Source organism: Gordionus sp. m RMFG-2023, chromosome 1, assembly GCF_954871325.1.
Source record: "Gordionus sp. m RMFG-2023 chromosome 1, tfGorSpeb1-WG-v2, whole genome shotgun sequence".
NCBI classification, from domain to species: Eukaryota; Metazoa; Nematomorpha; class Gordioida; order Chordodea; family Parachordodidae; genus Gordionus; species Gordionus sp. m RMFG-2023.
The window spans coordinates 62,080,964-62,098,028 of NC_088775.1; the positions used below are offsets into that span (position 1 = coordinate 62,080,964).

General features: G+C 24.8%; 1 protein-coding gene across 1 annotated transcript in view; it reads right to left on the reverse strand.

Annotated features, from left to right (window-relative positions):
* Window positions 1-1,448: 1,448 nt before the first annotated feature.
* The window catches only part of LOC135928259 (uncharacterized), a 51,474-nt gene continuing 35,857 nt past the window's right edge, over window positions 1,449-17,065 (reverse strand). Inside the window, exons 3-5 of the mRNA XM_065464672.1 lie at window positions 12,080-12,239; window positions 11,852-12,022; window positions 1,449-1,765 (exon numbers count right to left, since the gene is read on the reverse strand). Of these exons, the coding sequence (XP_065320744.1) occupies window positions 1,644-1,765; window positions 11,852-12,022; window positions 12,080-12,239 (453 nt within the window). The 3' untranslated portion in view covers window positions 1,449-1,643. The remainder of the gene's footprint in view (window positions 1,766-11,851; window positions 12,023-12,079; window positions 12,240-17,065) is intronic.

Genomic DNA, 17,065 nt, shown 5'->3' on the forward strand with positions numbered 1-17,065 from the left:
ACTATATCAATGTTTGGTAGCTACTCATTTCAATTTCTAGCCTTCTTAATTAATGATTCACTTGGTCAGATTTTATCATAAGCGTCTAAGAAAAATTAGCTCCTACATTGATAATATCTATATTTCATCTTTTCTTATTATCTATAGAGCTAACTGTTTTTAAAAATGCCCAGAATTTAAAAAAATATATTTTATAGACACTAAAAAAATACCTTCATTAAATGTTATCTGTAAATCGTTGCTTTCTCTCTCATGATTGGGACATTTTTGTTACAATTTTTGCTCATCATTTGTTTATATCATGAATAACACATTTATTTTGGTATTTTATTCCTTATTGGTCGTTTATTTGTCAGGTTATTTTTTGTTAGATTCTATTTTATAAATTGTTGAAACATAACAATCGTAGAATATTGCAGAATTATTTTTTGTCAAGGTTTTCAGTTCATTAATTACCTTAACCTTTTACTTAGGGGGGTTAAAGTCTTGAAGGTCTTCTAAAAATTAATATAATAATTTCATAGAATATATTTTAAATCATGAATTATAAAATTGGGATTTGGTGGGAAATAGCTAATTCACAAATTTTTTAATTGCTTATCACTCACTAATTTCAAATTTATAAATTGAAGCATTTTTTCATTTATCTTATTAAAATAAAGATATTAGCATATAAATGGAGCCTATAAAATTTCGCTCGCATTTAAAAATTGCACTTAAATTATATGTAAATGGTTATGACTGCACTTATTTTTTTTATTATGTTAAAAATTCGAAAAAAATATATTCAAAATAGAATCCCTTCATAAGCGTAGCCAGAATTTTGCTAGTGGAGGGGGATTAGACAGGGTTTTCTTCCATATATTTTATTGGAGTCATTAGTTCCACTTATTGTAGGCCTTTAGCTATGTTAGATAAAAATATATTTGAGTTTTCACTTTTTTTATAAAAATGTTATTTTTTTAATAATTTTAAATTATAGTCGTTATTTTTAAAAAATATTAATTTTTACTAGTTTTTCTTTCAAATTTTTGTTTAAAATAATATATTATATAAATTTTTGAGGAGACGAGGTTGGAGGGGGGGGGGGGTTATGTGAGGAAATATCTTTCATTTGTAGAATGATATTTACAAGAACAGGTATATTTCCGAATGGGGGAATTTTCCGTCACCTCCCTCCATCTGGTTATGCCTATGTTCCCCTTCCCGACAACCCCCTCCCACTTTAAATTGATTTTCCTATAATGGAAACTGTTGAAATTAGATTTGTAATTAAGATATTTGTTCATTTTCTCCATTTCTCATCAAGTATAAAATTTTTTTAAATATTTTATTTATAAATACCATTTCTTCATTTCATAAACGCGTATAACATGTGTTACTATAATTAAAAGACATAAAGGAGGCTTAGAGTCAAAATTTATACAATTTTGAAAATTGTACGCACTTTTATAAATATATAAATAACACATTTGATAAAGTATGAAATAAAAATAAAAATACATACACATAGAGAAGATCTAATTATATGTATACTATTATTTATAAGAGAACAATATCCTAATAATATAAATTGTTTATATACTGTAAGCTAATTTTGGAAAGATGGGTAATATGTCAAAAATGGAATGTTGTAAAATGCTTTACAATAAGTCGCATATAGGCGGAACATGAATGTAGGGATAAAATGTCTCGGTTATTGATTCAATAGAATTTTCTTTATGATCAACTTGACCTCCCATTACCACACCAAATAATTTTATACCTATATTTTATTAAATATAATTTTTAACTATAATTAAATTTATGTTCTCGCCTATCTTAAAATTAGCAATTATATCAAATATTACATTAAAATCGGTCACCGTTTTTAGGTAAATTAGCGTAGCCGATCAATATATTAGTAACTGCACTGACTTTACAGATTTTAATTTAAAAAAATAGAAAGATAAATTATAATTCAATGTATTCATTTATTTTTATCTAATTTATTACAGCACTCTTAGTTTAATAAGTGTTATTAGAGTTTTTAAATCGTTTTTATGCCCGAACTCTTTATAGATGTATGTACGTAATCCAGAATTAAATTTAATAAAATCTGTTTAAAGAGTTACCATTTACTCACGGTCACATTAATAATATTTTACCTATTTCCATACATCAAATGAAATTTTAATAATGTTTTAATTAACTTAAAAATATTAATGAAATCTTTTTAAGTCTATACTTTTATAAAATAATGAATATTTCTTTTCCCTAGAATAAAAAATAATTTATAACAAATAATAGAGATAACTTTCATAAAGAAATGGACAAAGATAACTAATATCCAGTAGTGTATTTCTTTAAAATTTTGAGGAGGGGGGGGGGGGGGGTTACGATTTTTTATATATTCAGAAAAAATGTTATATGGTCTATATTAGAAGTGGGCACGGGCTGTAAAATTACCGGCGTGAGTGTGAATAAATTTTAAATTATTAGGCGTGAATTGGCCTGACGGGTTTCGCAAAATTTTTGCCGGGGGTGATTTGGCTTAAACATATTTCCCATGAATCACGGAATTTTAATTTTTTAAATTAATTTTTCAGGAATATAATTTTACAATTTTAATATATATTTTCTTATTTAATTCTTTTTGATATAGGAATATTTAAAACAAAAAAAATTACGAATTTTATAAACAACATTTTTCCCCGTCTTTAAAATATCATTTGAATGAAAAATAACTTAAAACTGCTCGACTCTTGTTCATCAATGGAAATTTGGTAATTAATTTAATTTAAATATGTTTTATTTTCATTTATCCTTTTTATATACCGATCATTTGCGCTCAAACTATATTCCAGAGACCTGCAGAGGTACCATTTGTACGGCCCGGCCCAGATTAAAAAATTTTCGGCCCGGCCCGGATTTTTTTTCAAAAATTTTTTACGGCCCGGTCCGGATTTAAAAATTATTATCATATTTTTCGGCGAGTATTATCATTTAATAAGCAAGTATATTAGCAATGTTATTAATTGGCTCGTTTTGAGCCGATTTTTAAAAACGGCTAACTCAATATTTTTGCCAGAAAAATATTGACTTGAGCCTCGAAATTTCGATACTATATGTTTAGACCTTTGCTCCTTCCATGAGCAAAATTTTCAGGCTTGCATAATATTTTTCTGGATAAAACACTGAGTTAGCCGCTTTTAAAAATCGGCTCAAAACGAGTTATTTAACAAACATATATTTTTTTTTATTCTAAACAGATATTTAGTATAATACAAATTGATACTATAAAAAATTTGTGTAAATAATATTTTGAGAATATACTATGTATTTATAAAAAACATAAAAATGATATTTTAATTAATAAAAAATATAACATATATTATATATTATATAATAATATATTTAATCCTTTGCATATTTATTCCATGGCAGGAAAACTATAATTTTATTATGTAATAGATACTATGAGTGTTAGCTAGTGTTAACTTTCATCAAACATTATATTAATCATAACTATATATAATCATTGTAACCATATCTAATTGACGAATAGAAGTAATGGAAGATGTGATGAGCAAAATCTTGGCTAAGTTTTCATCTGACAGACAAATACAAAGCATTTAATAAAATATTTGATATTTTTTTCAAAAATAATGATTTAATCCACCAAATCAATAGACAAATTTTGCAATTTTCTTAGCCTTAACTAGATTAACGATTCGTTCATTAAATGCATTTAAAAGTGTCCATACATAGAAGTTCATCTGTAGCGTCATTTGTGGTTTGCATCAATAGTGCTACAGTTGACTCCGATGTATGGAATGTATCGCCAATTTAGTAGTATATATATACATATCATTGGCCTTATGTTAAACTAACTATATAATTTTATAGCTATATAGAGCCATTTTTTAGCATAATAAATGCATCATGAAAAATAAAATCGTTCTTATTCAATGTATTCTAAACCGAATTAAAGGTCAAATAAATTTAAACATGAATTGCCTAGAGACACGAAATTTAGTTCCAAAGAAATGTAGCTGATAAATAAAATTGATTATCAAATAAATAAATAAAATAGATTATCGAATATATATATAAAATGGAATCTGATTTTTTAAAATTTTGATTTTAAAAATATGATTAGGGGAGACTGGGAATAGTGTTATCCCGGGGCAGGTAATTTCTTCTCAAATAATTTTAAAAGTAATAAACCTTTGATATTTGAAATTTAAACCATAAATGAATTTTAATAAGACACTTCATTGGTTCTAAAAATGTCTAGCTAAAATGCTCAAGAAAAGTTTTAAAGGTAATTTAAGATAATGTTAGTTAAAAATAGAAGATAATGTAGATAATGTTAGCTATAAAAAAGGTAATTTTGGATAATGTTAACTAAAAAATGGTAATTTTGGATAATGTTAACTAAAAAAGGGTAATTTTTAAAATAATTAAAAAAAAATTTTTTGAGCCCCCTGAGTTTGTAAAGGCTAGGCCTCTGTTATAATGTATATATAGTCTTGGAAGACATGCAAGGCATGTCACGATTAATTCAGTTATTAGTCATTCTTATAAGAGGCCATAATAATATCCTGGAGCCAGCTAATTTATTATTAGGTGGATGGCTTATGGCCAGATGGTTTTGTACATTGAACTTTAGATAAATCCTTAAAGTGAAACTTCACATGCATCACTTCATTTTTTAAAAATGTAAATTCTCATACGGTTGAGATAGTCAAGAAAATAAAACAAATAGTCTAAATTAACAAATACTGTCTTATTTTACCAATCGTTATCTCTTCCCTTGTGACATATGTTTAGCAGAATTTTAATTTTTTAAAAAAATAGTTTGTAAATAAGAACCCTTACACCAGAACCCAATGAATTTTAATTTTTAAAACAATAAATTAAAATTACTATTTTATAATATAATTATTCTTGTTTTTTGAGAACTTGTAGTCCCAATTCCGTTTTTATAGAATGAGCGTTTTTATTTTTATTATATTATAGTTTATAATTGGAATATTAAAAAATTTTTACAAAGTTATCTAATGATTTTGACAAATTTTTGAAAATGAATTGAGGAGGGCATATTTACCTTTGCTTTCACATGTAGGGAATTTGTACATGTTTTTAATATGCAACTGCAATCTAAAGATTTGTTGTTACTAATTAGCAAAATAATGATACAACCCTATTTATCTTTACAGCTTACAAGAAATAGAAATTTAAATCTGAAATGAATAAAACAACATTTTAAATTGTAATTTTCCTGTATTGACATTTTCCCACAAACGCATTATGTAAAATTTGAATCACTATCATAAATGTCCTAGAACTCGAAAAAAAGTACACAGGAGAAAAAGACACTCGAAAAAAATAACCCAATTTTAGAAATTTTTTTAACTGTTTCAAAAGTCATTTTCTTCAAGGAAATTCAAAAAGGTTAAAAATAGCGATTATGACAATTATCATTTTTATATGGTACATCTTCCTGAAATCTTAATTTATCATGTTTATAATATATTACCCATTTGCTTCATAATAAGTTAAAAAATTATGATTATGACAATTGTCACTTTTCTCTGATGCATCTTCACTGCTATCTTAATTTAACATGTTTATATTATATATTTTACCTATTTGCTCCAAAAAATCTCAAAAAAGTTTAAAAATAACGATTATGACCATTGTCACTTTTCCATGATAAATGATACTTCTATTTAGCATATATACAACATATAATTTTACCCTTTTGCTTTAAAAATGTTTAAAAATAACGATTATGACAATTGTCTTTCTTCCATGGTTCATCATCACTGAAATTTTGATTAAATATATTAACAATTTATATCTTTATCCATTTCCCTCAAAAAAATTTAAAAATAACGATTATGAAATTGTCAGTCTTTTATGGTTCATCATCACTGAAATTTTAATTTAACATGTTAACAATTTATATTTTTACCCATTTGCTCTTCAGAAAAATTGAAAAATATTTATAAATAACGATTATACAATTTTGACTCTTCTATGGTTCATCACTGAAATAATGATTTTACATGTTTACATATATATTTTTACCAATTTACTTCAAAAAAATTAAAATAACAATTATGGCAATTGCCACTTTTCTATGGTACATCTTCACTGAAATCTTGATTTAACATTTTTACAATGTATAATTTTAATTTACTTTAAAAAAAATCAAAAATATTTAAAAATAACAATTATGACTGCCACTCTTTTATTGTTCATCATCACTAAAATTTAATTTAACATGTATAGTGTTTATGTTTTTATCTGTTTGCTTATTCAAAAAAATAAAAAAAATAACGATCATGATAAATATCACTATTCTATGGTACATTTTCAAAGAAATCTAAGTTTAACTTGTTTATAAAATATATTTTACTTTTAACCCACATGCCTTAAAAAAATTAATAACGATTATGACAATTTTCACTTTTCTATCATCTCACGGGAACCTTAATTTAATATGTTTACAATATATACTGTTACCCAATTGCCTAAAAATCTTTAAAGAAGTTTAAAAATATCAAATATGATAATTGCCACTTTTCAAGGCTTCCCTTCCAAAAACTATATTTTATTTTAATTTTAATTTAAACTTATTCAAAATAAAAAAAATATATTCAATCATAAACTTAATTAGAAATATAACATTTATACCATGATTGAGTTCGGGTCGAATTTTGAGTGGGGTCAAAATAAACAACCCTTTAGGATGAATTAATAAAAACGACCCATATTTTGGGCCGATTTTAAAAAAATCGACGAGAAGTTTGGATCAAAGCCGTAAAAACAACTTGACCTTTAAATCGGAGTTGAAAGAAGGACGACCCAAGATTTGGGTCGAGGTCGTTTTTACAGCTTCTTCGACATAAGGTAAAGAAACAACCCGAATTTTGAGTTGGAGTCGAAAAAACCAGATTTTGAATCGAGGTAGTTTTTTCGACTTCGACTCAAGTCGAGATAAAAATAAGTCCGAAACTTTGTGTTGGAGTCGAAAAAATGACCCAGGATTTGGTCGAGGTAGAAAAAAATGACCCGAATTTTGGATTGGGGTCGCGACACTTGGCGTTATAACAACACTAGTTCATGCATTAGTCCTTAATTTTATTTTTATATCTTTTAATATTTTGATAATGATTCTTAATATACAGGGTATCCCATTCAAAAAAGGAAAGTCCCAATCAAAAAGGAAAAGTGCCAATCAAAAAAGGAAAATAGTTATTTTAAAATATTTTTAAAAAAAATTATAATTTTTTTTTCTTGTCAATTTTCCTTAAATTTTTATTTATTTTATTATTCCTTCTTATTTTTTTCTGACTTTTTGCGATATCTTTGAGTTATTTTTAATCTTTATTTTTCTACTATCTTTTCTCAATTTATTTTTCTTCTCATTCTTGATAATTCATTTTTCTTTTTAAAAATAATTTATAAATTTTCCTTGTTATTTTTCTTAACTTCTCTACTCCATTTTTTTAACAATTCTTTTTTTTTTCTCATCATACATAACAATATTTTGACTTTTTATGATTTATTCTCCTTATATTATTATCTTTTACATATATTTCTAACTTTTTTAATCTCTTTTTAATCTTTATTTTTCTGATCTTTATAGATTTTTTTTCTTCTAATTTTTGATAATTTTTTTTGTAATTATTTTTAATTTTCACTTAATTTTTATTTCTCAATGGCAGACAATTTTTTTATTAGAATTTTTACATATCAAATTATTTAATTACAATTTCTGAAGTAAATTAATCGTTTGGTTATAATCGACATTATAAAATTAAATGAATTTGAACTGTAATACCAAACGATATATAAATTAATAAAATATTATGATTTTTAAATTCTATCTATAAAATTCTATTATCTGCCATTGAGAAATAAAAATTAAGCGAAAATTAAAAATAATTACAAAACAGAATATTATCAAAAATGAGAAGAAAAAAAGGTTGAGAAAAGATATGACTTAGAGATTTAAAAAGTTAGAAATAGAAAATATCATAAAAAGTCAAAATATTGTTATTATGATGAAAAAAATAAATTGTTTTTAAAAAGACAAAAGAATTAAATTGAGAAAAGATAGTAAGAAAAATAAATTAGAAATCGCAAAAAGTTAGAAATAAAATAGGAAGGATTAATAAAAATAAATAAATATTTAAGAAAAATTGACAAGGAAAAAAATTTAAAAAATAACAATTTTCCTTTTTTAATTAGAATTTTCCTTTTTTGATAGACAATTTTCCTTTTTTTGACTAGACCTTTTCCTTTTTTGTTTGACACGTTTCCTTTTATTGAACCTTTTCCTTTTTTGTTTGACACTTTTCCTTTTTTGATCGAACTTTTTCCTAAACCTTTGGGACTTTTCCTTTTTTGATTGACACTTTTCCTTTTATGATTTGGTCTTTTCCTTTTATGATTGACCGTTTTCCTTTTTTGATCCTTTTCCTTTTTTGATCCTTTTCCTTTTATGATTAAAACTTTTCCTTTTTTGATTGGGACTTTTCCTTTTTTAAATGGGAAACCCTGTATTTTCAATAAAATTTAATAATATTTTAAATATTTTTAATTATGTATGGAAATCAAATTTAGTTATTATATAAATGTCTTTAATAATTATTATTACGTCGAGAGTAGTAAGACATAAAGATTTTCTTTTACATTCAGTATTAACCCAGGAATATAGAAGATTCTTCTGCTGAGTGTATACAGGTTGCTAGTATAAATAGATTTTTCCTAGCGAAATGATGTTTAGGTCTATTATTAATTTATTTAAATTAGCTTCTATTCCACTCCAAAAAAATATTCCTAAATTAATGGGAAATCCCTTTTGGGTGGAAAACGCTCTTTGAATGTATTTGATAATACGAGTAGTTCGTTAACTTTATTCCTTTCATTATTAAAAAGAAATATTTAAATATTGTTTCCATATTTTATTTAACGCATAATTTATAAAATATGCCAACGGGTAGGGTAATTTAATTTTAAAAGTTAATTTAAACTTAGTCTCGGGGCATTGCAATTATCATCACCCTTGCCATAGATAGATCATAGTAATTATTATTGATGCCAATATTTACTATGCTCAGTCTATATTAGTGATTCCACATAGGCTACTCGATATCTAAGGAAACGGTCTTCTCGATATTCTCTACAGTTAACTGATTGTGAAGATCGTGTAAAATAATACTCATAATCTTCATATAATATATTTGGTTAATCAAACTAATAACTTATTACTGTTGGGAAAGGAACTCCATTTCTGATCAATTCATATTTTAAAAATAATTGCAAATGTATAAAAGTAATGGCACAATTAATAAATATTATATAAAAGTATATTATTATAAATATATTTTTATAAATGGCAATGTATTTTATACTTTTAATTAAATTCGGTCATCAATTTGATTAGAGATGTTATCAATATAAGAAAATAGATAAATGATTTTAGCATATTTATCTTTTTAAACATTTTACTTAGGCAAAGTTTATCAATTTTCTTTTATTATCAACTCATTTTTTTTAAAACAAGGATCTGATTCCCACGCTTTGGCCAAATTCAGCTTTAATTTTAAATTTCAAATTAATTTTTATATATAATTAACCAGTATTTAAAACTATTCATAGACTTTATCCAAAAATATATTCTGCAATTTTATATCATATAAAAAAATCATGATTTATTATTAATAGCTTTCCTCACTTCTATCTTTTTTTATCAAAAAATGTGACAATACTTTCATTATTGATGTATAATTATATTGAGCTGAAAATATAGCGTCATATTTAAATGATCATCGTGTAAGGAATAAATTCTTTCATGTTTTAAGGTGATTGTTTTTATTAATGTTAAAACTTTTCAGTTTTTCTCATCTTATGATACTATTCCCCTCAATAATGTATGTACATTTAAATGATATAGTATTAATGTTGAAACCCCCCAATTTAGGTTTATTTTTTAAATGGGCATTTTAAGATTTTAGACAAAATAATAATATATTAGCTTAAAGATTTTGCTCATAGATGGCAGAAAAATTTAGACTTCTATTTGTCAAATCTTGAGGCTTACATAATATCATTTTGGCTAAAATTCTACTCCGGCCGTTATAATAAACTTTAATCGGGCCGTTTAACAATACTATATGGTATCATAAAGGTTATGATTTTATTAATATATTAGTATCATCATTTAAAACTAGACAATTTATGGGTAGCACAGTGTACAAGCATTCGATTCTATTTTTTTAATTCCTGTCTGCATCCCGGGAGTTACTCATTTTAAATATATTTTCAAAAATGTTTTTTGAGCATACATACAAAGATAACAATTATAAACTCGTCATTATATTACTAGGCACAAATTGAACAATAAATATTGGCATAAGTTATAAATAAAACAAAAATTATTCATTTATTTGGAGGATGTTAGAATAAATTTTAGCCTTTGAAACAAGCAAAAATTTTCCAAAGGGAATATGCCCACCTTGCTTTTACAAAGATACACACACGCAACAATTTTTCAAAATTAATATTTCAATACATTTTTATACAATTAGTTACTATTATACTATAGTTTAAAATTTCATACTTTTTTTTAAAAATGAACTAAAAATTAATTCAAAATTATCTATTCAACAAAATATTGACTGTCAAATAAGAAAACCTAAAAAATATTTCAAAATGAATCCTAAAATTAATATATACTATATAGATATTTTTATAAAATTTTGCTATTAATGATTTAAAAAAACAACTATCAGAATGTTTTTTCAAAGCGGTTTTTGGGTGATGTTAGCAGCAATTTTTTTTTATTTCCAAAAAAATGTTAGTTTCTAGAATCTCTTTATTTCAATAGTTGCTGATATAATATGTTATCAAAAGTTTATAGTAAATAATAAATAATTTTATTTTATATAATATAATTTTTTAATAAAAAACAATCCTGACCCACATTTCAAAACGCCATTTAATCGTTATTAAAATCTAACCAGTTTGTTTTCTATTTACGATTAAAAAAATGGGGATCTAGATTGTTTTTTTTAAATATTATATTATATAAAAAAAATTAATATGAGAAGTTAACATTTTTTTGGAAATAAAAAATTGATTGCTGGTAACAGTTTGAAAAAACGTTTTGTCTGGAAATGAATGGCCTAAATCAAATCTCAAATTTTTTTATATTTTAATTATAATATTACGGACTGGCTAATAACATTTTATAATTAGCGCCTCAATTTTAAAATAAATAGTATTTTTTTTTTAGTTAGTATATCTTCTTTTGTGATAGTTATTAATATTTTATCAAGTTAAAAGATAAATATTTTAAATAAAGGAAAATAAATTAAGCTAGGAAATTTAAACAAATATTGCTTAATAGAATTTCAAAAATTTATACTTCCCATTCTAATATGACTTTCTAGCCAGAATATATCATAATTTCCATTAACTTACTAAAATATACATCTATTTTTATTAAAATTTTTTTTAATGAGATCCTTAAAGCATAGAATTAAGCTATATATGAAAAAATTCTTTGTTCTAAGGAAAAACAAAATATTAGCTATAAATATTTCTTGGATTGATATATAATATTTTAACCTAAATGGTGTTCCTCTGAACCTAATTTTCTTTAAAACTCAATATACTCATTATTGTGCTTTAAATCGATAACTGCCCTAAAGGAAGAGAGTGCCATAAAATATTAATTCAATTAATTATCCTCAACAATCAATTTTATTAAATATTATTTTCTAACTATCTAGACTATTTTGATTTCTTTAATCAAACAAAAAATTGTGTAAAAAAAATAGTAAATTACCTTTATCTTTATATGTATCATTCAATATTTTATAATCGGTAATAGAACTCGAATTTTTGGCACCATTTGGACTAAAAATTATAACCATTTTAATCGAGTATGGCCTCATAGATTGGTAATGCATCTTCAAGGCTTCTTTAAGTGCCTTGTCTTTCGCGCTTTTTTTATATCCTTTTAAATTAGAAATATGAATATATTTGAAAAGAAATAAAATATATATTTAATTACCCATGTATTTTAAATTAATTAATTTTTGATTGATTTTGTCTAATGCTATCCCATTCTCCATGTATAAATTTGTTTTAGCTTCTTTAGCAAATGTGACTATACCGATATTTGTTCCTGCTATACTCACATCATTGATTAAATTTAGATTCTCTATGACGAACTAGAATATTTATAAATAATAGAAATTATCGCATGTAATTATCGCATGTATAAACCATAATGATCAAAGTTCTTATTATATTACTTAAACTTGTCATTGTCATAGGCCAGGGTTGGGCAAATTTTCAGAAAATTGTATTCGGATACAGATACAGATAATTTATAAAATTTTGTATTTAAGATACAAGATACTAGATACTTTGGGAAAATTTCAATAAGATATAAGATACTAGATACTTGTATTTTTTTAAAAAAAATGTATCTACGATACAAGATACTTTTTTTAAAAAACTTTAAATAGTCAAAATCAAAATGTATAAAGCTTTATTTTCTTATCTATAATATAAATTTATAAAAAATTTGAAAATAAATTGTAGAAAATAACAAATTTATTATATATTTTAATGCGATATTTATTTCAATAATTATATAATTAGTATATTAATATATCAGCATCATAAATCAGCATTGTTTTTTAATATTATTAATTTTTCAAATAATTTATCGTTCAATGTTTGACGATTTGGTTTGTTAACCATATTAGCAAAGCTAAATAATCATTCAACGGGGGCAGAGGAGGGTAATATTGTGTTATATTTAATAAATATTTCTTTTAATTAATTTTATAAAGAAAATTATATTTTAAGCATATATGTAAAAATTAAAAAAAATACCTATGGAAGGTGGATTAAATAACCAGTGGCGTAGCTACGGGGGTGGTTTTCGGGTTTGGACCCCTCCCAGAGCAAAAATTATTTTTAGATTATACGTTCAAAAAGACTTAAAAGTGACTTTATATCAAATAAATACCATTAATATTTATATTTTTCTGGTTTTGATGTTTGTGGAAGGATATTATTTTACTATTGAAATTATTCTGGATAGTATTATTAAAAAGTCAATGATAATAATCTACTAAATTATAATAACATATTATTGATGCATTTAAAAAATATATGTAATATATATTATCGAAGAAATGGTTATAAAATAAACCCGGCCGAAGGCCGGGCAAAAGGGCCGAAGGCCCATTAAAGGGGACCTGGGGGGCTTCTCCCCCTAGATTTTATATGTATGGACCCCCTCTAAGGAAAATTCCCAGCTACGCCACTGCTAAGTACTATCTATCATATAAAAATGGTGCCCCAACAATTTGGATTATATTTTGGCCTAGTATTCAAATTAACAACCTCTTTTTTATCAATATTAGTTTTCTTATTCTTTTCATAGATTTTTTATATATCATTTTAATTTCATTATCAATCAATAATATAAAAATTTATTTAAAAATACTTTTAAATTTAGCAACATATATATATATGAAATGATAATGAATATGATTATAAATGTGATTTATTATATAATTATATATTATACTTTTAAATGCTTGACAAAATTTGATGACGAGTCCGCAGAACCACTTATAAATTTGTGGCATTCTTTAGATTCTGTAGTAATTTTATTATGATCATGTTGAAGTACTTGAAAAAATTTCCCATTTAAAATACTTAATTTAAATTTATAGTTATATTTTTTGGTTGGAGAATCATCTGAAGACGAAGATAAACATATTATTCTATTTTCTTTAATAGACGGATATAAAACGATTAAAAATATGGTAGTTCTAATTGTTAGCAAATTGCTATATGACGACCAACGTCGTATAACATACATTACCTTAAAATATCTAACTTCTGGTTAAATTTTTCATTTAAATTTTAATACTATTTAAATTTTAATACTATTTAAATTAACTAATATAAATGGTGAATTCCATATCAAATCAACCAAAAAAAGTCGATTCTCAACCCGACCCTCTTCAATTTTTCTTAAATTTTGCATAATGGTAGTATAAACTATAACTAAGAAAAAAATGAAATTTTACCTCCCAACAAGGTTTACTCGCTAAGATATGGGCGTTTAAAGCGCGGAAAAATAGTACATTTTTGACAAAATGTGCCTCATTTATTTTCAAATATCTCGAGAAATAATTAAGTTAGAAAAATAATTTTATTTTATTATGTAGCTTAATAATAGTTCTTTAATATGACATAAAAATAAATATGATATAAAGTTGATGAATGTCCAAAACCGGATGTATAAAACCGGAAATGGCCATAGAAAAAAAAGGTATTTTTTTTTTCGAAATTTTTTTTCCGTAGATAGATATAACACTGCTTTATATTTGTGCCAAATCCTAGCCTGGGATGAAAAAGGGTCTAGGAGTTATGACTCTTTATATGGCTTAAATTGATCAAAAATATCTTCATTTAATGAATACTTATGAAATAATTTTTTTTTTAAATTATGTCTAAATGATAGGCCCTAACTTTTTTTTATTTTTAATTGTTAACATATTGTGACTGAAAATTACTTGACAAAATAATTCTAAACCAATTTATAACTTTATTTTTCTGAAATGCATAATTACATATAATATAATAATTCATAATTATGTACAATATATCATATATTAAATTATCTAAAGAATTGGTATAAATTTTGACTTTAATTTTATTTTCATCAAGGGGAATATAAGCATGGTATTTTTGTGTTCCCGGAATTCTTTTTATGCTCTCAAAAATCTGCTTTCTAGATGATTTTCCATATTATTGTATTCATTATTGCTTACAAAAATGTAATTTACTCCATGTATATTATTTGTTGCAAAGTCGAATAAATCCATTGGTGTCAAAATATGGTTTTGATATGGCAGTTGCAAACTAGCTCGAGCTGCTAGCCGTTTTGTAATACCTCCTAAACTGTCGCACGGACTTATTCCATGAGCTGTAGCAAAAAATCGGCCTTTATACCAAAATCACATTCATGATTATAGAGATTTATGAAATTTTTTTTATTTTTATATTGGATTACGGCCCCAATCAGAAAAATAATAAATTTTGGTCAATGTATCAAATCTTTCTTTTAAAAATAAGATCATTTTAGTTTGAAATAAATAAAAGGCACAGGCATTGTGCTTTAAGCAATCTGATATCACCACTAAACTTATATGTTTTATAGTGTTGTCCTGACGATAATAAATGATAAAAGGGTGAATAGTGGACTGATTATTTGTCCAATGAAATCCCTGTGCATGGTCTTGCACTATAAATGCATAATTTTCCGAAAAGTCAGCAATAACTAAGTATTCGCCAACATTTAAATTAGATTTTAAATTGTTTTGAAATAATGATTGTTGTGATGCTATAAATGAATGTGGAATCAAATTGTCTAATTTCTCAATTAAATAATCTAGGAATTCATAAGCTGATTTTGTCAGCGTTTCGAGCGTAGTTCTATCTACCAACCATTGTTTAAATGATATATAATCTATTGAATTCGTATCAAATAATATAATAAGTCTTTCTTTTATTTGGGATGATCCAGGACAAAATTTACATTTATTGAAGTAACATCCAGGCTGGGCAGGATTGCAAAGACTTTGTGCAATACAATGTTTATAATCGTTTATTGGAGGATAATTATAATGATCATTATTGTTTGTAAGCTGTTTTAATTTTCCCCCTATTAAAATAAGCTTAAAATTTTGGTGTAGTGTGCAGATACACATGGTATGTGTACCTGGACCACCTGCTAAAACACAGTTTTTGGGTCGTAAGAATGCAAATCTATTCACTCACAATATGTTAACAATTAAAAATAAAAAAAAGTTAGGGCCTATCATTTAGACATAATTTTAAAAAAAACATTATTTCATAAGTATTCATTAAATGAAGATATTTTTGATCAATTTAAGCCTAATAAAGAGTCATAACTCCTAGACCCTTTTTTATCCCAGGCTAGGATTTGGCACAAATATAAAGCAGTGTTATATCTATCTATAGAAAAAAATCTTCGAAAAAAAAAAATACCTTTTTTTTCTATGGCCATTTCCGGTTTTATACATCCGGTTTTGGACATTCATCAAATTTATATCATATTTATTTTTATGTCATATTAAAGAACTATTATTAAGCTACATAATAAAATTTAAATTATTTTTCTAACTTAATTATTTCGCGAGATATTTGAAAATAAATGAGGCACTTTTTGTCAAAAATGTACCATTTTTCCGCGCTTTAAACGCCCATATCTTAGCGGGTAAGCCTTTTGGGGAGGTAAAATTTCATTTTTTTCTTAGTTATAGTATATACCACCAGTATGCAAAATTTAAAAAAAATTGAAAAGGGTCGGGTTGAAACCTTGGTTGATTTGATATGGAATTCACCAAATATTTTTTAAAGTATCTGTATCTTTTTGAATACAAAGTTGGTTAAGATACAAATACTTTTAAATAATATGTATCTTAGATACTGGATACAAGATACTTTCCAAAATTTAATAAAAGATATTAGATACAAATATCCGCGATACTGCCCAACCCTGTCATAGGCTAACTTAATAAAATGATAATAAAAATTTATAGATATTTTAACGTTAAACATTAATCTAAATAAGCCCTGTTAAATTCCTAATAAATTTTAAATTTTGAAAAAAAATATATTAAAAATGTATTAAAACATTATGAAATATAGGCAACAATTGAACTTTTCTTTGTCTTCAAATTCGTTATAAAAAGATACAAAGATAAATTTTTGATATAAAATATAAAAATATACATACCATATCTATAAAAAAATTCTTTAAAAAAAACAATATTTTTTAAAAAATAAATATTTGGGTTAAGTCGACATGGCTTACCTCATTGTTTTGAATATTTTAGGGTATCGGTCCGATCCGTTTGTCTGTCTTTTGTCATTATACCATTTCGCTTCAAAATTTCGAAATATTTCCTAGAAAAAGTATTTACATCAATATTGAATTTGT